A 24,317-nucleotide genomic window follows, 5' to 3' on the forward strand; every position below is an offset into this window, starting at 1 on the left:
CTGTACATTCGGGTTGGCCCTAATGCTTGAAACATTCCTGGTGATACTCTTTGTGATTGCATTACAGTTTCGAGAAGGATACGTTTGACGAGTTCGACGAATACATAAACATTATCTTTAAAACAATTGGTCTGCAAGCAAAACAAGAAGTAGATAAAAGAGAATAAGTATTTGTATACGATACAATACAATGTGTTTAATATAATGAATAAAAAAATAGTTATTAAAAGTAAGCTCGTTGAAAGTTTAATGGAGCTGCCTGGTGCTTTACGGAATGTTGTGGTAATATTTATAATCATTTAAAGAAATGTTATTATAACATACTTAAATTGCTATTATACACTGTTGGTTACATTAACTATAAAACAAAAACTGTTCCACTACGACTATACAACTGTCTATGCAACTGGCTGTGTATTTCTGTCATCAATCACTAAGTTGGATACATTTACCACAATGATTTTGACCTTGCGCCACAAAATATAATGGTCGCGTTTTAAATTAAATAAAACGCATTTATTGTGTTTTTATCTTAGTCTTAGACATTTCTGCTTTCTGCTACTGATGCTCCTGATTCACTCTCGTCCATCTCGCTGTATGTTCCCTCTCGTTTTCTTCGTCCACGTCATACACTTTATACTTTCAATGATCCTCTTCTATCCTGTTTCAGGTTTTGTGTTTAACCACTTTTACTATTTTTTTGATTTCGACTCCTCTCTTAACTCTTTCCGTAACCGTATTTTTTTTCTTCTAATTCTCTTTAATCCTTCTTCTTAGTTTTCATATACTCTCTTTTTATCACTAAGTTTATGATAGTCTTTAAACTTTACCTGTGTTTTTTTTTCTTTTATGTTTTGCTAGGTCAGTTTAGTTTAGTTAGGCTTAGTTTTTCTTGAATGATATTGTTATTGAATTGTATATTGAATGATATTTGTTAGTGTTAAATTAGTTTTAAGTCTGTTTTATTTACCCTTGATGGCGGATATTGGATTAAATAAAAGAAATGAAATGAAAGACATTAAGTAGTGTGCATCATTGAATATTTTTACTAAAGCATTAAATACAAAATAAACACACATTTTCGCTTGGTCTGATGAATTTATAATCGTGTTTGTGTGTTCATCTATATAGATATGTTTATAGAACCAAATACGCAAATAAAATGTTTTTTTTTCCATGCCTTATGTTTTTCAGTTACCAAAGAAAAAGTAATCTTATAGCATTACACAATCATCATTTATTTTTTTCAGCTAGCATGTATTTTTCAGTTCACATGTATTTGCATATTTTATGCATTTATTCATTAGGTATTGTTGCTAGCCAAAGCTCAACTAGCAATAACAATGTAAACGCCCAAATTATTTTACCTTCACTTTTTCGGTAACATGTTGTCAATTTTCTTTGCGTGCGATTTTTTTGTTCATCCCAATGATATACCGCTTATGACCAAACGCTGATGTGCAATTTATTTCGTTGGTGCACAGAATACATATTTTTTGTTTGATAGAGTACAAACAATGCTTTCTGGAAAAAGCAACGCAGCAAACGCATCATCCAGTATCCAAATAATGCAATAAAATGCATCTGACGCATCTGACGCATTCTCCGCAGTCTGACCAAACAATGCAGACAGACGGCGAACATGGCACATTGTCCCACTATCGTATGAATTGTCGCCTAACGGTACATTTGGCGCAGACTTAGAAGCATTCCGAAGGTCGCTGCAGATCGACGACAGATGCAACCGTCGCGAAAAATGCGCCAATCGTTCGTTGCCCATTCGATGCCTCCCTGTACCTTTTTCTCATGACAATCTAACGTCTGGCGATTGTTTTAGTCTTTGCCTTTTTGGTTTTTTGCTTACCGTTCGGTTTCGATTGAGTTTATTTTGATTATTACCTACCACGTTCGGTGGTTTGGCAAAATTTCAAGAAAACACATCGGGCCCAGCCGGAGGTAACCTTCTAAAGTGGACTCCTTTTATGGATAACGAAAACAGGGGAACACATTTGATAAAAAGAACAAAGCTTCTGCGCCGTCTTTACAGTTTTTTTTTGTATAAATTTTGATAAAACATAAGCCACCAGGTTGACATTGGAAGAATTGGTTAGTTTCCAGAAAAAAAAGTATTCTTATACCGAAAAGGAATGTCAATAACAGGCACCTTTATGTATGGAACATAACAGCTATCTTAAACATCAGATGCACTTTGTTATCCTTTACTGGGACAATATCTATCTAAAAATGTTTGTCTTAAAACAAGAGCAGCAGGTGTTTCGTAAGTCAGGTCGTTTAATATGCCGTTAATTTATTCTTCAATTGGCATTATCAGATAAAACAAATCAGCAATATTTAAACAATTCAAAGAAATAATGCCACAGCCTTCAGAAATATCTTACGACATACAAGTGAAGAATAGCTCTTCCCCAAATCAACCCAAAAAGGTAAAAACGATCGTCTCTCACTTCGTACATTCCTATCAAATATGTAAGAAAACAGGTCAGGTCGAGCATTGTGTTAAGAGTTCAGTGACGAATCGATACGACAAGATGTAAAAACTAAAAAATATTGGTGTGCTATATACTACACTACTTTCACCATACAGTTGACAAATTAATATGCACATAATTTTTAATTATTTTAACCACAAAAACCATGCAAATGAGCTTCTCAGCAAAAGCGCATGTTAGGCAGAGAATCTTTCGATGCCAATATTAACTTGTAAAGTTAAAAAAAACTTAATTGCTATTATAATCACAAAACATTTCCACTTAACATTATTTCCATGTTTACCATAGTGGTGCTATTTACAATAAACGGCTCAGCTCCTACAATAAACCAATAGACTGCGATAGATCCATTCGTATCTGAACCGTTCCCGCTTACCAAGGACTCCTAGACTTAATACTTGAATACGTAAGGAACACTTGTATAGGCCGGCATGATCGCGTTGGTCATTATGCCAAAGAACGAGAAGAGTTTTTTTGTGTTTGGAATAATCTGAGCATAATTCTTCTTCTTCTTCATTGGCACAACAACCGTTGTCGGTCAAGGCCTGCCTGTACCCACTAGTAAAGTGAGCTTGGCTTTCAGTGACTTTTGTTACCATAGCAGGATAGTCAGTCCTACGTATGGGGGCACGGTCTATTCGGGGCTTGAACCCATGAGCATAATTAAATCATAACATTAAATCTGAGCATAAAACACATCCAAAAAGTTACAACACCCAAGTCTACTAGAATAAAACATAAGAACATTGTTTATAAAATGAGGACTCTCACAACCAAAGTACTGAAATTCGTCATAAATACTGTGCTGACTTCTATTTGGCGTAAACTTCCTACGCGGACATGCCGGCCCATGCTCATGCTGGCTTTAAGACTTTATTCAGTACCAAGCTGCCGAATAGTCAATCCTTGCTACGGGGGAACGGTCTATTCTACTAGGCTTGAACCCATGACGGGCATGTTATTGAGTCGTTCGAGTTGACGTCTGTACCAACCCTCTGACACAGTCCATAATAATGACATAATTTAGAAAATAGCGAGTTAATTTGGCCAGTTAGCAAGGCTTCTTCTTCTATTTGGCGTAACGTCTTAACGCCAATGTAAACTTACTAGTAGACATCGAAAAAGCTTTTTTGATTAATTATGTACCATCTTACGAGAAACTACGGTTCCTGGATTGATTTTGATAACATTTTGTTTAAAATAAAAAAGTGTGTGTTATGTTGCACCAAGACTGCAGTACGGGTAAGATCGACACCATGATTTATTTATTTATTTATTTATTTTTATTTTATTAATTGCTCGGCCACGTTGGGTTACAGCAATAGTGCTTACTGACTATAGTATAACAATTATTCACGAAGGAGTTGGAAGGAGTTTATGGTACGGAAAAGGAGCGAAGACGGGATCGGTAGACAGGATAGGATATGTTGAAATCGAACAGATCATAAGTACTATTAAAAGACGACATAGCTCTTACAAAAGGCTCATTGCGAGCAAAACGTGTACGACATATAGGTAACTGGAGACGAAAACGATAACGTAAGGTGCGACAAGGTGCATACAAATGTAAGCGCGACAGAAGTGAAGGGGTATCAATCGTATTGAGCAATATGCCAGCGACGAAAGAAGCCTGAGCGACCGAGAAGCGGTGCTCCAACTTGGCAAGGCCTAATAAAGTGCATCTATCCTCATACGAAGGAAGCGGAATAGAGTGATGACCCAGCGACCTACGAAATACGATCCTTGTAAAACGTCTCTGGATCCTCTCAATCCTTTGGAGCAGAGATAGTTGGACAGGAGACCAGATGACACAGGCATATTCCAGTACGGAACGGACCCAACAACAATAAAGGGACTTAAGACAAAAGGGATCACGAATTTCAGTGGACATGCGACAAATATAACCAAGACTTTTGTTGGCCTTGTTGATGACATAGTCCGTGTGCTCCTTGAAAGAAAGACTCGGGTCAAAGAAGACGCCAAGATCCTTAGACAAGGACGCACGGGGAATAGGGGCATCACAGACACTATAAGCATGAGTTATACTTGTAGAAGATCGGAAGAAAGACAAGACGGAACATTTTTGAGGACACAGGACTAAACCGTTAGAAGCACACCATGTAGAGAATTTACAGAGCCAGGATTGAAGGACTAGACAATCAGCTGTAGAAGATACAGGAAGAAAAATTTTAACGTCATCCGCATATAGCAAGAAGCCGTTAGGAGGAAGGATCGAAGTACAGTCATTGAGGAAGAGAATGAACAGTAAGGGACTAAGGACACTACCTTGAGGGACTCCCGAAGAACTAAGAAAGCATTCAGAGAAAGAGCCACAGATTTTAACTGCATAAGAACGATTATCAAGATAGGAGTTGAACCACGGCAATATAGAGCCACCGAAACCTAGTTTTCGAAGCATAGCAACAAGTAATGATAGAGGTATACTGTCAAATGCCGCTTTGAAATCGGTATAGATAGTGTCTACTTGCTTACCACTAGACAGATAGTGATATAGAGAAGACAAAAAACACATTAGGTTGGTGGACACTGAGCGATTGGGCATAAAGCCGTGTTGTTCCGTAGAAATATAATTTTTTACACAAGGCATTACAGATAAATGGACAATTGACTCGAGGATTTTAGAACACGCACAAATAATAGAAATGCCTCTGTAGTTTGATGCTAGTGTGCGGTCACCTTTCTTATAAATGGGAACAAGCCAAGCTAGTTTCCATTGACTAGGAAAAATCCCTACACTAAGCGAGCGAGAAAAAAAGACGAGTGAGAATAGGAGTGAGGGTATTGCCACATTTTTTCAAAACACAGGCAGGGATGCCATCGGGGCCTGGTGAAAACGAAGTTTTAAGTTTGGATAAAGCGGATTTTACTAGGCTTTCACTTACAACGACTGAATTACATGATATCACATCAGAGGGCGTGTAAGATGATGGGGTAAAATCGACACCTTGTGAGGTGATCTCGATACATAGGTTATAGCTTTTAAAATAACAAACTCTGATGGCCGGTTGTTTTTCATTGAAGTTCAACAAAGTATTTTGTACCATTTTTAAGAAAAATTAGCACAAAACATTATTGAAATATGTCAAAGGAAATTAAACTACAAGCAAGAACAAAAATTTCATTACAAATAGCATCGTACCAGATTCCATATAGTAGAAGCTGCGGGGATGTTCATGATGTTCCATAGCTCATTCCGGTCTATAGTGTCGTAGGCCACCTTAAAGTCGATGAATAGGTGGTACTCTGCGGTGTATGTCGACATAATCGGCTCTCATTAATATACCTTAAGCCGAACCCATACCCATACCGGACTTGAAACTGATACAAAGCCCATACCGGTCCTGGACCTGATACAAAACCTATGACGGTCGTAGAACTAATCATGAACCCATGCCAGTCTTGGAACTGCTCACGAATCGATATCGGCCCTGTAATGGATAATAAACCTTAATCCGATACAAAACCAATCCTTCGGGAATTGATACTGAGATCATACCGGTCCTGGTCCTGATACCGAACCTATACCAGTACAGAAAGCAATACTGAGCCCATACCAACCCAGGAACCTATCACGAATCCAAATCGTTCCTCGAACTGATCACAAACCCGTACCGATCCTGAAAGTGATACTTAACTCATACCGGTTCTGGACCTAATACTGAATCCATACCGACCCTGTAACGAATACTAAAATCATACCGATGCCGAATCCGATACTGAGCTGAGCTGAGCTGAGCTGAGTCTATACCAGTCCTGGTCCTAATACCAAACCCATACCTGTACAGGGAGCAATACTGAATTCATACCAGTCCAGCAACTGATCCTATACCGGTCTAGAAGTGATACTGAACCCATACCGGTAGCAGAACCGATAATGAACCCAAACAGATCCTAGAACCGATCACGAACTAACACCGATCCAGGAAATCATCTTAAAACGATACCAATCCTGAAACAGCTCCAATTTTCTTCCGTTCCTGGAACTGTACCTTGATCTGTTCTGGATTCGTAACGAAGTTTAAAACATTATTCGGGATATAGTTCCTGTTTCGATCGACTAACTGATTCCACTGTTCCATAAACCATACCCAGCAGTACATGTGCAGCATAAGAAATAGCGTAGGAATTTTAGCTCAATTTGTATGCTGATATAGTCCTAAAAAGCATCGCATATGTGGTCTGGATCGTCCTGGTGGTTTTGATTGTAGCCACTTCTTCTTCTTCTATTTGGCGTCACGTCCTACGTGAACATGCCGGCCTGTATAAGGCTTTGGAGACTTAATTCATTACCACGCAGCCGGATATAGTCAAAATCCTTCCTACGGGAGGACGGTCTATTCTAGGCTTGGACCCATGACGGGCATGTTTATTGAGTCGTTCGAGTTGACGACTGTACCACGGGACCGCCCCATGATTGTGAACACTACAGTTCATATAAAAGCCTATTGCGAACCCATTATTGGGACAACAAGTAGCCAATCAACCCGCTGATAGGAACAACCGACAACCAACCATGTAATTGTGGAGAAACACAAATCCTGGAAATCTCGCCTCCTGCATTTGTGGTCAATTGCATTTAAATCGTCCGTTAGCTCGATTGGAATCAATCCAGCGCAAAATTTCACGATTTGCACTTCGCTCATGGAACCAAAGGCTCGATTACCGGACTAGGTGTTTACTACTCGGGCTACCCACCCTAAGTGAGCGAATACGAAAAGCCAGGTTGTCGTTCATCACGGGACTTCTCGACGGCCGTATTGACTCTCCGTCACTACTGGCTGCCATCAACCTGTACGTTCCGGCCTGGCCGATCCGGACTCGGGCAATGTTGGCCCTCGACGACCGTAGAACGCAATTTGGCTCCTCTGACCTGTTCCTACTCATGTGCCGTGCTTTCAACGCAGTCAGCGACGCTTTTGAGCCGAGGATTTCACCAACTGAGTTTAATGATCGTGTTTCTGTGTTAAATTTGGTTCCATAGTGCACATTTTATGTTCTATGTTATTGTAATCCATTGTAAAGAACTCATTGTAAAACATTGCTAAAATGGTTCGAGAGGGCATTATTGATAGACAAATAAACATAAACATAAACATAAAGCAGCTATAACAACAATTTCTATATTTGTTCTACAAGAAATAAAAAAAACACATCGAATATTTTTATCACACTATATCAAACCGTATATTGGCCGTACTTCAGTGAGAATCCTTAGTTCTATATTATTGTCGTGAAAAAATTACATTCATTTTTTGGAATGGCCATAAAGACGGTTACGTGTATCACATTCCATGCCGATTGTCATTTTGCATTCTGTTTTCATTGCCAATCAATGATACACTCTACACGAGGTACAAAGTATAGCATAAATAAGACACGTTATTTACGTTTTGGTAGTTTTTGCTTATACCTATAAGATTCAATGTTGCAGATTTTTGAACTACTTGCTTTACATTTGCTCTGCAAAAAATACGCAAACAATTTAATTGCATAGACCTATTGAACTTACTTCCATCCGCGTAAGGTTCTAGATTCAGATCAGTCGAACACGCTACTCTTACCCGCCTGTAATGTTTTGTAGGTTGTAAAGTCTGTATAGCTACCAGGTGATGCTATCTTTCGGTAATGTATAATATTTGTGTTTTCTATCTTCTAGCGTTCCGTTTGAGCAGCCGATAAAATCGTGAATTACTTTCGGGAGATTCAAACACATCATCGTCCCCATTGGTCCAGCGTGTGATGATGGGCTGTTCGTTTACGAAACGCTGATATGCCGCCGTATCGTCTGCCGCTATTACCGTACTCCTTTCTATGCGATCCTCGTCGTCGCCGTTCGCTGGGCCCCGCTGGCAGGGGATATCAAAGCGCGAATAATCACCCTGCACCTCGTCCGATTGATAACGGGAGCGTAGAAACAATGCCACCAGCATGATGATAGCGAAGGCCGCCAGTGCAACAAAATCGTTCTCATCCAGTGCCGGATCAGAATGGACACGTTCATAGTTTTCCACGTACAGTCGGCGGACAAAGTGCCGCAGCGGGTAGTCCAACCGGGCACCAACGATTGTATTAACGCCATAGAAAATAAAGACAGTACCAAAGATGACCGAGCGGGTGATCAGTATGATCGGCAAGGTAATGTTAAGTACGGCACCGATTAATACTCCTCCCAATGCGATGTACCACGAAACATTACGCAATGTGTAGAAATTTCCATCTGAAACACGAAATACAAAAACGTTAATATTTGTTTGTAAAGAAAACATTTAATCGCCAGCCCTGGAATACTTACTTATCATACCGAACAGGGTTAAGCAGATCATGTAGCCAGTTAGCATTGAGCAGAATATTTTGCCGGCCACGGGAGCGTACAGTCCAAGAAGCAACCCAACCGCGGCTCCTACAATTGCCCCACCGACCAAACATGTTATAAGCCATTCGTGTGCCAGCGGTTTATCAAGCATATTCAACGCCTCCACCGTACCCACAACAGCCAGGAAACCTAACGAGGCAGAACATTTGACCACGAGCGGTAAATATCCCATGATAACTTCTAGTACGGCAATAATCGTCAGTATGATGGCGAGTGCACGATAGGGAATGTTCAAACCGTAGCATCCCGCCGGTTCTATGAATGGCTTACACGAGTACGTGTGGGTTGGAACGTAAAGAGCAAATCCTCGGTGCACGGGATCGATCACAGCGGTTACGAACACCATCCCGCGACCAGTCAATCTGCCGTAGATGTGTCGATTCAGCAACAGCGGTGCGTGCAAGGCATTCTGTCGTCCCTGCACTTTGGCGTTGGCATAGCTAATCAGCTTATTAATTGCAGCGAAATAGGCCCGTTGGGAGAAATCGTGCGTAGGCATGATGTAGTAGTAGGACTCATATTCCAACCGTGCCTTCCCGCACGCGTTCGGAGTGCCCTGGAACGGTTTGGCGACAGCCGCAGCCGGCGTGTCCACAATGATGACTTCCGGCGTGAGGGTTAGATTGAGGACGGGTGAGATTTCGACCGGAAATTCGAGATTGCATCCACCCGGTACCGGGGCCGATCTGTTGTACAGCATGAGCACCAACGAAACCCACACTGGTTGATGAGTATTCAAATTGAACGCGTACAGATCACCATCCCCGTACATCAGCAAGCCAACATTCTGGCCCGAAAGATGGCCCCCGTCCACGATGGAGCTGTTGTAGCTGAGCGTAACATTGTACTCGAAGGCGTGCAGCTGAACCAGCGCATAGCCAACCTGATCGCCAGCATTTTTTGAATAGTTGCTCAGGTGGATGCGCGTATTCGAGTAGGGCTGCAGGACGATCTCGCGATAATCGTTGATATCGTTCGGTCTCAAGGCGACCGGGACGGTCAACTCGACGACCTCTCGCACTGTTATCGCCACACATCACCACGTACAGCAGGAAGGAGAGAACGGTGATAACACATTTGGAATAATAACACACAGCGAAATGCATTTGCTAGCAGCAGGCAAATGTAAATATCAAAACTTACCAGACAGCAGGCTTGGCTGCTGTGGTTCGACGGAAGCGGAGGTATCACTGGTTACATTTTGGGAAGCAGAAATAGTTACGTAAAACATCAAATACGTACAAAAACATTTAAATATTGTATTGGCAAGGCGAACATTGCCGGAACGGTACATTGTTGTCTGTGCTTGCCTGTGCAAATAAAATAGATTTGTTGTGATAATTAACGACAGCAGTGTTGCCAAATCAAACAAAACGATGTACCCGTTGAACATTGCGATGGTTTCGAGTAGTACTTTCTGCTCGAAATCTCCCGCTAAACATTGCGTAAGTTTCGAGTAGTAAATTTTTGCAACTTTCGTTGATCTTTATCGTGTAAATAGACGTAGAGTGACGATGTCATAATGGTTTTCAATAGGTACGTTCACACATGCCATATCTTTCTCCGTGAATCGTTCTCCTTCCCCAAAACCAAATATCAAAAAAAAAATCGTCAATGTATTTGCGTTCACACATCACGAATCTTAGGCCGCAAATACACGATGCGCGTTTCCGCAGGCGCGTTCAAACGCGTATAACAGTTCCGCAGAGATATCCAGCATGAGCATCTCTGCGTAGGGCGTTCGAATGACATTTCATTTCTATGGCTGGATTGTTATACGGGTTTCCGCGGGCGCGGAAACGTGCGTCGTGTATTAGTGGCCTAAGCAGGATACAATCATCATAAATTAACAAAATAATTCGTAAAACATGGGTTTTTGTTGTAAGAAATGCACAATATAGAACCATTAGGACTTGGAAGCAATCAAAAACTAATGTTTAAACACAAAAACACGACTCGGCCTTATTAAACACGACTTATTCTTTTTACGGCCTGTCAAAAGATTGCAAGAAAATATTTTTGTTATCCATCTAGCGATGGATAGCTTGGATTGCTCGAAAAAGATTCGCCACAGGCTGCTGGCGAAACAGTTGATCGACAACTGTTGTCGATCAAGGCCTACCTTTAACCAATTGTGGGGTTGGCCGGCTTTCAGTGTCTTTCTTTTTTGGATTACACCCATGACAGGATAGTCAGTCCTACGTGTGAGGGCGCGATCTATTTGGGGCTTGAACCCATGACGGGCATGTTTTTAAGTCTTACGAATTGACGACTGTACCATGAGACCGGCTCAACTCTACTCTTCACTAAGACTTCCCCTACCTTAGTGAAAATTTGTGTTTGCCAGATATTTTCTAAGAGAATATGCCATGTGTAAACGCTAGCTATCCAAATTAATCTAAAATTATGTATTATGAGTTTAAGATGACTTTGGATAACCGCGTTCACAAATAGCATATTCTGCTAGAAAATATCTGACAAACACACATTTTTGACATTAACACCAAAATTGAGCTACTTTTTGTCACGCGAGACGTTGTCGCTCTATGTCTCAAGGTGTATTTATATTAGGAGGTGAAGTGTTTCAGAGCAGATTGACATTTCACGGCTTGACATAACAATACTGAGGGCGTCGGTATTAAAATTGGGAAGGACTGGAGAGGGGTATAGAAAATTGTATACCATTTGGCATAACAATTCTCAATGATGGCGTCCGGCAAACGCCCTAACAATGCACCTAAATAAACATACCTTTAAACACATCACCTATGTCTATTAGAACGGTCAAATAAAAAGAGTAAAAAATTGCTCGATTTTTCAACTTGGGTGCAGAACACGATATTCCGCTTTTCGAGTTGCTCCGTTCCGATCGGATCGGAGCCTATCGACTCAAGCACATCACTATCGTGTGAGATGAACCTTTTCGCTCCACACGTCATTTTGTGGTTCCGGTTTGCGGCGTTTCTTTCTCTTTCCGTGTCAGAAGTTCAACGAGGCAACACGTACGTGTTCGGCCCGTCGTGAGCAAAAATGGTGAACCACCGTATTCCTTCGGTCTTCTCCAAGACCTACGTTACTCCCCGTCGTCCGTTCGAAAAGCCACGTCTCGATGCGGAATTGAAGATTATTGGCCAGTACGGCCTGCGTAACAAGCGTGAGGTATGGCGTGTGAAGTACACGCTTGCCAAGATCCGCAAGGCTGCTCGTGAGTTGCTCACGCTGGAAGAGAAGGATGAGAAGCGCCTGTTCCAAGGTAAGTTTTAGCAATGCTGTGAACGAATGGGAATCCTCGTTTACTCCTAAACAAGATTGTGATGATTTTTTTTTTAAATTTCTGATACCTCTTGTCAGAATAGTTCTTTGTTGAAAATATAAAATCCCGCACACGCCGGGACTGAACCACGTTTTACCCACACACACAACTGCCCAGTGTAAACCTTAACCTCACTCTAATCTAATGATATTACCTCTTTCAGGTAACGCCCTGCTGCGTCGTCTGGTTCGCATCGGTGTGCTGGATGAGTCCCGCATGAAGCTCGATTACGTGCTCGGCTTGAGAATTGAGGATTTCCTTGAGCGCCGTCTGCAGACCCAGGTGTTCAAGCTGGGATTGGCCAAGTCGTACCATCACGCTCGCGTTCTGATCCGCCAGCGTCATATTCGGTAAGTAGTCGATTAAGAAAATGGATGGGTATCGATAAAGCCCGATCATCGAAGCACATAGCGTCCATAACATATCATACCAGTGCCGAGAAGATTCAACTTATCCGTTGCTGTCTCCATCGTGTATTCAGTTCTCTAGAGAGATTTTGCGCTGGCCCCGTGCCGCCGCAAATGATCGTGAGTGCCACTTAGAATCAGAAGGGTCGCAAGATTTTTCGGTTTCTAACGCCTCACATACATACGTACACACGAAAAACAAGTTCAGTGACACGGCTTTACTTGTACGATGAAGCAGTTTCCTGGTTGGTCACCAACGCGCATTATTGGCGATCATTGGATCTATTCACTGCAAGAATAAGCCATTAAGAACTTGATGATTCGTGCTGAAACGTACTCGCCAATCCATGGAAGCAAGAATCAGATGTATTTCTTCCACATGCGCGATGCAGCGATGCATTGAGGATCACTGGAAGGTTTTACTGTTGTATCGATTCGGAACGAGGTAACAAAAACGGTAAATGATGGCTTAACGTTTAATAGAATGTAGTGTTAAGGTGGCTATTTTCCTTCAGTATTTTTGTTGTAAATCAAGTAGTTTATTAAAAATTCGTGTGACATTGCGAATTAATTTCACAGCAACGTTATAAATTGCAATGGCTAAACTTCATGGAATAAGATAATTTAGTGTCAGCACAATTATGAAGTGTTTCATTGGGATTGCTTATCCAAATGATGTACTATTGTTTCTATTAAATCGGCCAGACCAGAATACAAGTTTGTAACACGAATATTGTAAAACTATGTATGTCTTACACTACTGTCTATCTAAGATGCTAAATCAATGGTTTATGTTATGATCTACCCCAATGGCCACGCTCCACCGAACAATCTATTTCGCTGAGAGTGCCAAATGTAACTATCATTGGGAATATTGAATCCGGGTTAGGAACCATTTCCTGCTTATTAAACTCGTGCAGGCCGTGGGCCGAAAACTTTGGAACAATTAAAACTGTAAAAACGATCTATGTGTACTCAATTATCGATATAGGATGCAAAATCAATGATTATTGTTACGATCTGCCCTAGCCCAATGGCCACGCTCCAGCAAAGAACTTATTTTGCTAAAGAGTGCCAATTCAAACTATCATTGGGAATATTGAACCCGGGTTAGGAACCATTTCCTGCTTATTAAACTTGTGTAGGCCGTGGGCCGAAAACTACGGAACAAAAACAATCCCTTGGTACACAACTATCAATATAGATAGGATACAAAGTCAAAGACTAAACTCTACTTTACCCCAATGGCCACGCTCCAACGAACAATCTATTTCGTTGAGAGTGCCAAATGTAATAATCATTGGGAATATTGAATCCGGGTTAGGAACCATTTCCTGCTTATTAAATTCGTGCAGGCCGTGGGCCGAAAACTTCGGAACATGAATATTGCAAAACAAAAAAAATCAGCATTTATACCACATCTTAGAATAATTAATCATGCATCGATTTTACTGTTAATTCTTTTTATTAAAACGTTCACGGTTTCCGTCTATACTGGACTGGACCTGGACCCCCGACTACGTGACGGGACATGTATAGTCATACGATAACGAGTTCATGCGTCTCAGTTCAAACGCGAATAGACTGGATTATAGCCACTTTTTTCTACTATGTTATAAAAAAAAACGTTAAAAAATCACTGTCTTGATCAATCACGAGCTCTAGAATCTGTTATTATGCTAAATAATCTCAATAATAATGAAATTTTGTACTTTTTCTTTCACAGTGTCCGCAAGCAGGTCGTGAACGTTCCTTCGTTCATCGTCCGTCTGGATTCGCAGAAGCACATCGACTTCTCGCTGAAGTCGCCCTTCGGTGGTGGCCGTCCGGGTCGCGTCAAGAGGAAGAACCTGAAGAAGGGCCAGGGTGGCGGCGGTGCTGCCGAAGAGGAGGAAGAGGATTAAACTGCTGGTCGCGGTTGGTTGTCTAAACCCTAAACTTTCTGTCACTCAGCTAGATGTAATAATAACAACAAGCATTACATGAGTGTCACCAACACGATTCGTCTGATTTATTTAAACTTATTTATTGCAGCGAAAGTGTATCCGAAAATTTCTCCAATTTGATAAACGGGATCAGATTTTTAATTAGTGTGTTTATGCTCTGCCTTCTGATGGTATTAATAGGTCTTAATATTTCATTAATTCAAAATCAGTAAAAAAGGTTCCGGGAAGATTAAGTTATTCAACACACACACAAACTACAATACGAAATTTAATCTTAGAAAGTCGTTAGAAATACAAATATAAAAGGCCGGATTGGTTTTCTCGTAAGTTAGATAAAACAATGTTGGATTCATTTACTATCTTTTCTCGTCTGGTTGTTCTCTTAATTCTTTCGGCTGTTGCAACGTTATGATTAATGATATGCTATGATATTACAGGGTTTCGAATCATATAAGGGAATAGTTCAATCACTTAGGGGAATGTTGCAAATCGGTAGGGGAATATTGCATGCAAGCTGTGGATGTTTGCAATCACTTAGGGGAGTTTTGCAATCGATTAGGGGAATGTTGCAAGCGTACTGGGGAGCTGTCATCAGACGGTGGGTGCCGGTGTAAAAAGCTTCGAATTGATACCGATGATGTTTTTTTAAAAACATCGTTTGGAGTTGTTTTCGTGTGGCAGTCTGCTGTACACATGATAAACTAAAGAAATCCTGCTGCGGAGCCATAATTAAACATGATAAGTTAGTTAGATTGACGAAAATATTTTAAGGTATACGCTTGCAACATTCCCCTAATCGATTGCAAAACTCCCCTAAGTGATTGCAAACATCCACAGCTTGCTTGCAACATTCCCCTACCGATTTGCAACATTCCCCTAAGTGGTTGAACTATTCCCTTATATGATTCGAAACCCTGTAATACTTTCGAATAGATCGGCGAATCTCGAATATTTCAGCAAGTGGAATATTGTGACTTACAGCCAGAATAGATTTTTTCTCTATTGAATTTAAGTCGTTGGTTTTTGACGTTAAATTTATATTATAGGAATCATGTCGCAATTTCAGGATCTTACTAAACTGGGAGCTGTACGCTTATGGTAGACCGTTCCATAAACTGTATTTGAATATTTACCCAAATAGCCAGCTCGTACTTTATAGCTGATTTAGGGCTGTTTAACGAAAAATCGTTCCGATGTCGTACTTTGTGGCTGATTAAGAGATAGACGGTACTTTGCGGAAATATGGAGCTTTTTAACAGGCACATGGCACTCTTTGAAACTTTGCGGCTGATTAGCACTATGTGTAGGGTTCATGATGGAACTTTAAGGCTTGTTAAGAACGTGTACCGAACTTGGTGGAACTTCATAGCTTTTTAATGCATGACATCGGTACAAGGTGGCTTTTTTCAAAGTGTCAAAGACTGACGCCGGCAATCATCTCATTGCTGCTGCACAAGTTAGATTCGTTAATTGAAGAATGAATATTGAGTGAAGTGATTGTGAATTATCAGTAAATTGTGTAAAATTTGGTGTAATTCATCAATACAAATAATTTAAAAATATACTGTGTTTAAACGAAAAAAAAATCTTGTTGTTTATTTCATCGATGACGCTTGCTTGAAAATAAAACACAAAGAAAAATAATCCCTGGTACCGTGGCATAAGGAAGCTGCTTAGGCGCTGTTTGAAAGACCCACATAGAACTTTGATGCTGTTTATCTACTGCAAAAGGCGAATTCAAGCAGCGATCTTTAGCGTGCCAAAATGAGCTGATTAAGCAATTCTGGCTGTTTGGGTATGAACATTTAAATTTCACTGCTTAACTAAAGTTGTACACGTCTCAGTCATGTTTGGCTTCGTCTATGAACAATCTATTAAATTTCCATGTGCTTGTTTATTATTCCACACCCTGCCGAGTTAAAATATACGTTTCTATACGACAACGATCGGCTAAATACGGCTCACGAGTCGCTTACGGCTCTTTGATTTCTGGATAATGGCTCTTAATCGTTCATATATTTTGTACTCTTGCCTTATCTATATGGCTCTTCACGTTGAAATCTACGAACATTTTGTATAATTAGGCTATTTTGGTTGCTAACTTTGCCAATCGCTGGTCTCTAGGACATAATAATGGTTCTTCTGCGCCTCTAAAAGACTTCCTTTCATTGCATCTAGAAATCCGCTCAAAAGCTCAAAAAAGAGACAAAAGCTCACATTTTGAAAAATTTGTCAGCATTTTGTCACTTCCGTGGCCTTTCGCTTATAGAGTTGGAACTTTTCAAGGGAACAAAACGTGAGCAAATATCTGCGGATGTTTTGATTTACCCAGTGTGCCGGATCGGACCGCTATCAATCCATCATCTAGGCGGAGCAGATGGTTCTGCTGCTTGGACTCCGGGCGCACATCTCCACAGACGAACAGCGGCTACAGCCGGACTGACAAATGTCGAACGTCGGAAAAAATAAGTTTCTCCACTGACGAAAATACTTTTTCGTGCAATTGGTATCCATCAAACGCTGCAGTTTACTTCATCGCGCAAGTAAAGTATGAAAAGTGTGGTAGAGCGTTAGTATTTTGTCCCCAAAGATAGTTGAAAGTAACGCTGTGTGCAGAGGGAAGACCGGCGAAGTGCAGAAGAAGCGGAAAAGCTAGTTTTTGTATCGCTGGTAATTTGTAGTGGTGGTAGTGCAGAGAGGACCTCTATATCTGCCTGTGTGCTGTCCGTGTGTGGTGGTGTCATCGACGGTGTAAAAGAGCTTTACACAGTCGCGCTGACTGAAGCAGAGAAAGATGGCCGATGGCGTTGAAATCGATCTGTACGCCGACGATTTGGACCAGGATTACGCGCAAAACAATGTAAGTAGACGGTGAAACTGGAGCGGCTGCTGTGCGTAAGCCATTTTCCATCCGCAATGGGACTGGCACAATGGGTATCTCATCCCGCCGTAGCTTGAAGTTTGTGCCTGTGGGAAGTGCATAAGACTGCGTGTGTGTGTTTGTATGCGTGTATGTGCGTCGCAGGAGGAAGCAAAATGTTTTTGTTGCAGAAAAAGTGGAAAACTTCGCTTGTAGTCCTGGGAGTCGGTCGGTTGTTTACACGGGATTGTGCTTACTTTTGCAGGACGATTTCGGTGGCGATAGTGGCGACCTGTACGACGATGTAATCGTACCATCCGGGGACCGCAACAATGCGGGCAGAGGCCCGTCGATGGACCGGGGCGATGGTGTCGATACGAATGGTTCGTACCACCATCATCCCGGGGCTTGGTCGCTCAGCCACATTCCACGCCGTCATCAGCTGTACGTGGGCAATCTGCCCTGGTGGACGACGGACCAGGACATCACCGACTCGGTCGCGGAAGTTGGCGTGAACGATTTCCAGGAGGTGAAGTTCTTCGAGAATCGTGCCAATGGACAATCGAAGGGTTTCTGCGTGATTTCGCTCGGTTCGGAAAACAGCATGCGGCTCGTAATGGAACGGCTACCGAAGAAGGAACTGCACGGTCAGAATCCGGTCGTGACACTGCCAACGAAGCAGGCGCTGAATCAGTTCGAAAGCCAGCAAAAAACCCGACCCACGCCACCGGCACCAGGGCAAAGCAATGGACCGCGACCGCCTGTACCCGGCATGCCGATGGGTGGCCCGGGCGGACCAGGTGGCGGCCACGGAGGACCGGGCATGGGAGGTCCGGGAGGGCCTCCGGGTGGCGGTCCTGGTGGACCGGGTGGACCAGGTGGTATGGGCGGTCCCGGCGGACCGCAGCCACGGATGATGAACCCCAATATGCCGCCGGGCATGCGTCCACCGCACCCGCACATGTCCGGACCGATGCACATGCAGGGACCGCACGGCGGACCGGGCGGGCCACCGCGACCACAGGTAAGTGTCGGGCCTTCTGCGCCGCCCCATCTAGTTCGAAGTGTAAGTTTCATCCGCCATGACACCATCTTTCGTAGGGACCGCCAATGCATCAAGGGAATGGACCACCGCAGCAACCGCCTCGATTCCAGAATCAAAACCAATGGAATGGTCCGCCACGAATGAACGGTCCGCGACCAGGCGGCCCGGGGGGTCCAGGCCCAATGCAGCACAGGCCGCAAATGGCAAGTTATATCAGCAAATCGTTAACGTCTCTTACTCGCTTCATTTCGCTAACTCCATACAATCCTATCGTGTCTGTGTTGTGTGCATTTTGTCACTAACTTTCTTTTGTGTTGTGCCTCTTCAATCTTCCACAGTTCCAAGGACCGCCAAACGGCATGCCACGTGGACCACGCCCGGAATGGAACCGGCCGCCGATGCACGGTGGTTACCCGCCGGGTCATCCTGGTGGCCCCGGACAGGGACCACCGCACATGCAGGGAGGGCCACACGGGCCGCGCGCTCCCCATCACGGATCGATGGGTGGGCCGCCGGGACCGCAGGGTCCTGCCCCGCACGTGAATCCGGCGTTCTTTAATCAGGGCGGTGGCCCACCGAATCATCCCAATGGAGGTGGCCCCGTCGGACCGCCGCACGGTCCACAGGGACAGGGCGGGGGACCGCCGCAACACTTCAACCCACAGGGTGGTGGAGCTCCACGGGGCGGTCCATGGCCGGTACAGGGTGGCAAGCCGCCGGGTGCGCCAGGCGGATTCCCTGAACATCCGGTCATCACCCCGCAGCTGAGCGAAGCCGAATTCGAGGAGATTATGACCAGGAACCGTACAGTCAGTAGTTCCGCCATCGCGAGGTAAAGTGCAATGTTTAAGCCGAACTACTGTAATGTTACTCTAAACTCACCATCAAACAACTCATGCCCTCTTATGATGCTCATGTTCTCTTTGTTTTGTTGTTCGTGCATTGTTTGCAGAGCCGTATCGGATGCCGCTGCTGGCGAATACTCAAGCGCAACCGAAACACTGGAAACGGCGATCTCGCTTATCAAGCAGTCCAAGGTGGCTCAAGACGAACGGTGTAAGATTTTGATTGTCTCACTGCAAGACACGCTGCACGGCATCGAGGCGAAGAGCTACACCCGGCGAGAGCGTTCCCGGTCGCGCGAACGCTCGCACAGACGCCAGCGCCGGGAGCGGTCAACGTCACGCTACCGGGAACGTTCGCGCGATCGCGAGCGGGAGCGTGAGCGTGATCGGGATCGCGACCGTGAACGTGATGGGTAAGTGAATACGGCTGCGCTGCTTTGGGTGGTTTTGGTTCGCATGATTCACGGCAATGACCTTCCAACTCTAACGCAAGCGGGTGCGGGATGGTCTTGCCTAGCCGCGGAAGATCTATAAGCTTTATACTATATCGTTTGTTCTCACCGTTTGTCACTAGCTCTCGCCGATCTCGCCCAAGGAAATCTCCGGAACCGGCCACTGATAACGCAACGGATAGCTCGTCGAAACGGTACTACAACGACGATCGCTACCGTTCGTCGGATCGTGAGCGGGAGCGCGATCGCGACCGCGAGCGCCGTGAAGATCATCGATCACGGCATTAAGTAGTGCTAAAATGAACCCTTATATTTTCGAACGCTACTAGCAAAACGGAACTAGCTGGTTGCCTCAAAATTCCTGCAACGCTACACTACAATTGAATTCTAAAGTTTTTGGGCAATTGTCTTTTTTGACAGTTCAGTTCCCATTTCCATGGAGAGAAGTTAATGTGAAACAAAATGAACTACACACACGGTCCGCAGCCCGATCCTTTTGCCCCGTAATACTTCCCACAGTTTTATATATGTATCGATGTTTCCCCACATCTCGCCCAAAGTTTTTGAAAGTAGTTTAATTTGAAGTTTTGGTTTCTATTTTGTATAAAATTAGTGCAAAAGTCGTTCCAAACATGGAGCAAAATGTAGTAAGTTCATTGTGAAACAAGAATATCTCATATACACGTTTTAATTGCACGACGCTCTCGAGTTTCCCCCTGATCTCGTTGCACTTACAAAAGCGCCGCCGTATCGTCTCTCTGTATGCAAAGTGTTTAGACGGAGAATGTATCTTCTTTTTTTAAATTCCATTTGCACTATAACTATTCTACCAAAATGAGACGTGGGAAGCATCTGAGAGCATAATAATACGCCACATAGCTAAATGTAACGCAGAGAAGGACGCATCGGAGCGCAGGCATGGTGACAAAGATTTAAGGCGCGCAACGGCAAAGAGGAAGCATCAATATATATTCAAACTACACATCCATCCCGCTCTACTACTAGCAGAGTACACTTCCCATCATTGGCGTTCCTCTAAGCAAGCAGCAGGAATGACAATCTGGTGCAGCGACAACAGTGTTGTGTGCAAGCATGCGCGCGTGTGTTTGGTGTGTGTGTGAGTGTTGTTCCGTCAGTGGTTTAAAGATCTGTTACAACTCCTGAAGACTCCTTGCGGGTCGTGTGCGTTCCGTGTGTACATCCTGCTACGTACGATCCATGCCCGACGGCAGTGGGTGCATCTTGAACGGTCAGCAGACTCAGCATTGACAACGCAACGACTCCCAGCACTTCCCGGCGGCAGTAGTTTCCTGATGGCAGCAGCAGCTGTAGCAGCAGCAGCAGTTGTAGCAGCAGCAGCAGCAGCAGCAGCAGTAATCATCAGCGGCAGCAGCAGCAGCAGTAATCATCAGCGGCAAGCGGGTAATGCTGGAGGAGGCCACGTGTTGCTGTGACAGTGACGCACGACTCGACGATGACGACGCTACTGATCCGCAAAGAAGATTGTAACACATCCCTCTTTTTGAAGTCAATAATTATAAACGTAATCAGAGAGAAAAAAAAATCAAAAAAAAAAAAAAATGTGCAAATTTTGTGTACCGTGTTGTGTATTCTGTCCCTCCCTTTATCTTTATTATTATTATTATTATTATTATTATTATTACCACACTAGTCTTGCACAGAGAGAACGTATTACGAATGAAAAACCAATGTAATGTATTGTGTCACACATCTTTAAGCTAAGTTTTTTTGTTTGTTTATTTTACGAAAACCCAACACATGTTTTCTTTTTGTACTTCGACTAATTTTTGTACGGCGGTATGACTTTATTTTAGTTTATTCGTTTAGTTTTGTTGTAAAAAAAAACCCATGACAGATCGCACATGCGACGACTGAATAAGCACTCTGTGTGAGAGCGTGCTTGGGAGTGCTGTTGTTTATTTTAGTACTGCAGCTAGATAGAGATGCTTGGCTGGAAGAAGTGTAAAAACTGTTTGATAATTTTACTCCAGCTGAGGCAATGCAAGGGACTAGAGAAACATAAACATGTTGCGACAAAGCGGAGCTGAAGTAACGGTGACGAACATATTGTAAAATTATCAAAAATCCTAGAAGGTCTTTTGTAACACGAAACGTAGATATCTAATACTGTTAAGGCCAAATGTAACCGCGGCATTTGTGGAAAACGGTGCATTCCACTGTAAGCTGCCCTTAAGAGCAAATGAGCTTCTTACTGTACCCCGAACATCGTCGGCCGGAAAAAGCAACTCATCTTTTTTGAGGAATCAAACAAATAATGCGATGTCGGTGTTAAAACTGATGTAAACTTGTTACTGTGTAGCAAGTGCGTGTATGTATGTAACATTTATGTACCTTTGATCAATGGACGTTGGGGGAGAAGTTAAAGGACGAGCACAGGCGGTATCGAGAATCCATTTGTATCATGATTCACGATGCCCAAGCATATGCGCCACATTTTATGTATAAAGGCTGTGTTGTAATGACAGAAAACCTATGTCCTGTTTCTTTTTATAAAAAAACAAGATCAAATTGTACACCGGTTTGTACGACGGGATTTGTACAGTATAGCAAAGACAACAGATAGAATTAAGTAAAGTGTACAAAACGCGTTCTATCTTTACTGACGAGCTTTATATGTATATAGTATTATTACGAAAACTACCATCTAGACGCTTTTACCTTTTGTAAATTCATTACTTTGCGTTATTAGACGAGCTGCTCTCTTCTTGGTATTTATCATTCTCGTTATTTTTACAATGCGTGTAGCGCGTTATCTCTTGCGTCTAGTTTTACCAAAAAGAAAGAAGGAACAAAGAAACATATCAGTCATATTTAAGGATTTTTTTGCAAATGCATATTTGTAAGGGCATTACACACTTGTACTGTACGCGAAGAAAGGGAATGCAACGACGCAAGACTGAACTCTCTGTCTCTAAGACTGCGAACGTATCTCATTACATTCAAGCCATTTTAAACATTTGGGACGGGCAGCAGTTGACTTGCATACTCGTAGATTGGTAACTTATTATTTTTTAATTGTTATATTATAATGTCAGAAACCTGCAATGCAAACTAATACCGTTGTTAGTGGTTCACAATATTGTTAAGACACTGTGGAAGAAATTTGGGCTTAGCAAAGTAGTACTATTGTGATTGGACGTTTTTAACAAGCTTGTTAAACTACTCCGTGATCCGTGTATCGATTAATAAGATGTTGAACGTATGAGGACGTACCGATTCGCAGAATGTCTAAACATTTGCTATATAATGTGTCTTTTGTAACAATTTTAAACTCAATTATTCTTTTATGGGGATTCTCGATCCTAGTCGGGTCCAAGGTCCATAAATTACTACAGGTCGTTGCGTACAGTGTACTTCGACAAATTTTCATTACACAGCTAGGGAGTCCACAGTTACTTAGCAACTCATACAAAGCCCTTAGCAATCCTTGCGACATATGTGCCAATCTCCATAGAAATCTCCATCCATTATGGCCACCAAAAACACAGCTAAGGACCCACCTGTAGCCTATCTAGGCACCTTGGTCGAGTCGAGAAATTTGACTCGATTGCTTTTTGAAATATGCTTGCCTGTAAAAAAAAAATCTGGTATGAAAAATCAAACGAGACGGGCAGTCGACGTCACAGTAGGCGACAGTCAGAGTAATCTCTCAGAGATGACCTTAAAATACGCCTAAAAAATTGAATGTTAGCCATAAAAAATAAGGAATTTCTTCATAGATAATCATAGGAAATGGTTTATTCTAGTCTAATTTCTAATTGAATTATAGTTTGTTTTTATTTGGTCCGTCAGCTTTGGTTAAATGGCTTTCTTTAATTAATTTTTAACACATATCAGTCATCTCAAATGGTCATTGCAGAAAACTGAAATATTTTTCTTCAAAACTAGTTTTTTGATATTGAGAACAAGTGGCTTAAATCGAGACTCTGGAATCGAAAAAAAAACGATTTCGCTTTATTTATAGAACTCTTCTACTAGACAGACACATTTCTATGGCAACCTCGAAACAGCAATAGAATTCCGCGATAGTTTAGTAGCCTAGTAGCTCCTATTTTCTTAACAATATTCAACTCGACGTCGACACATCTCGTTTGCGCAAGAACAGAATAAGCCTGAATAATACTCCATAAAGACAATAATGCCCAACAGGATTAACTTCTTAACGTCCTAAGGGAGGAATTGTGTATGAAACCCAACGGTGGTTGGATGGAATCAATTATTCCTGCTGGGAACTCTCCGGGGTGTGCGATCGATGAAAGGACAAGCTTTCCCAATACGCTAAGACACACATTGTATTAATTATCAATCAGCCCTCGAAATGGTACATACATCCCTCTGCTTTTACACAAAATTGTAATTATGAATAGGACAAAGAGACTCGAATTTAGTTGGGTTTATCGCGTTGTTACTGTTACGTTATAACATCCTGTTGAATGACGCAGAATTAACTGTTAGATAAAAAAATTGGGGAGGGTTGAGCTGACACAGTATGCCATGAGACGA

At 42.6% G+C, this 24,317-nt stretch overlaps 3 protein-coding genes across 4 annotated transcripts; 2 read left to right on the plus strand and 1 right to left on the minus strand.

Annotated features, from left to right (window-relative positions):
• Nucleotides 1-7,690: 7,690 nt before the first annotated feature.
• Nucleotides 7,691-10,276, minus strand: LOC1274743 (transmembrane 7 superfamily member 3). Its single transcript, XM_061645249.1, has 3 exons — nt 10,048-10,276; nt 8,824-9,924; nt 7,691-8,748 (listed from the first exon to the last, which is right to left on the minus strand). Exons 1-3 carry the CDS (start codon nt 10,196-10,198, stop codon nt 8,177-8,179), a joined length of 1,824 nt encoding a protein of 607 aa, XP_061501233.1. The 5' UTR covers nt 10,199-10,276; the 3' UTR covers nt 7,691-8,176.
• Nucleotides 10,277-11,746: 1,470 nt separating this feature from the next.
• Nucleotides 11,747-14,625, plus strand: LOC1274744 (small ribosomal subunit protein uS4). The gene is made up of 3 exons (XM_313936.5): nt 11,747-12,157; nt 12,381-12,567; nt 14,351-14,625. Exons 1-3 carry the CDS (start codon nt 11,935-11,937, stop codon nt 14,526-14,528), a joined length of 588 nt encoding a protein of 195 aa, XP_313936.2. The 5' UTR covers nt 11,747-11,934; the 3' UTR covers nt 14,529-14,625.
• Nucleotides 14,626-16,951: 2,326 nt separating this feature from the next.
• On the plus strand, nt 16,952-21,361 carry LOC1274745 (cleavage and polyadenylation specificity factor subunit 6). 2 transcript variants are annotated; one of them, XM_061647096.1, is made up of 6 exons: nt 16,952-17,430; nt 17,696-18,454; nt 18,532-18,678; nt 18,814-19,307; nt 19,428-19,733; nt 19,895-21,361. In XM_061647096.1, the coding sequence occupies exons 1-6, from the start codon at nt 17,365-17,367 to the stop codon at nt 20,058-20,060; spliced, it is 1,938 nt and encodes a 645-aa protein (XP_061503080.1). In that variant the 5' UTR covers nt 16,952-17,364; the 3' UTR covers nt 20,061-21,361. The 2 variants fall into 2 exon arrangements, with proteins under 2 accessions (XP_061503080.1, XP_061503081.1); XM_061647097.1 differs by lacking the exon at nt 18,532-18,678 and having other exon boundaries at nt 16,959-17,430.
• The last annotated feature ends 2,956 nt before the right edge of the window (nt 21,362-24,317 follow it).

The sequence above is a fragment of the Anopheles gambiae genome, chromosome 2 (assembly GCF_943734735.2).
Source record: "Anopheles gambiae chromosome 2, idAnoGambNW_F1_1, whole genome shotgun sequence".
Taxonomy (NCBI): Eukaryota; Metazoa; Arthropoda; class Insecta; order Diptera; family Culicidae; genus Anopheles; species Anopheles gambiae.

Bases quoted from the DNA above. Each gene is read 5' to 3' on its own strand.
- LOC1274743 (XM_061645249.1), bottom strand. From the start codon at position 10,198: ATGTACCGTTCCGGCAATGTTCGCCTTGCCAATACAATATTTAAATGT. The intron at 9,925-10,047 runs GTAAGTTTTGAT...TGGCGATAACAG, and splicing joins GCAGCCAAGCCTGCTGTCTG to TGCGAGAGGTCGTCGAGTTG. The intron at 8,749-8,823 runs GTAAGTATTCCA...TTCGTGTTTCAG, and splicing joins AACCCTGTTCGGTATGATAA to ATGGAAATTTCTACACATTG.
- LOC1274744 (XM_313936.5), top strand. From the start codon at position 11,935: ATGGTGAACCACCGTATTCCTTCGGTCTTCTCCAAGACCTACGTTACT. The intron at 12,158-12,380 runs GTAAGTTTTAGC...TACCTCTTTCAG, and splicing joins TGAGAAGCGCCTGTTCCAAG to GTAACGCCCTGCTGCGTCGT. The intron at 12,568-14,350 runs GTAAGTAGTCGA...TTTCTTTCACAG, and splicing joins ATCCGCCAGCGTCATATTCG to TGTCCGCAAGCAGGTCGTGA.
- LOC1274745 (XM_061647096.1), top strand. From the start codon at position 17,365: ATGGCCGATGGCGTTGAAATCGATCTGTACGCCGACGATTTGGACCAG. The intron at 17,431-17,695 runs GTAAGTAGACGG...TTACTTTTGCAG, and splicing joins AGGATTACGCGCAAAACAAT to GACGATTTCGGTGGCGATAG. The intron at 18,455-18,531 runs GTAAGTGTCGGG...CATCTTTCGTAG, and splicing joins GCGGGCCACCGCGACCACAG to GGACCGCCAATGCATCAAGG.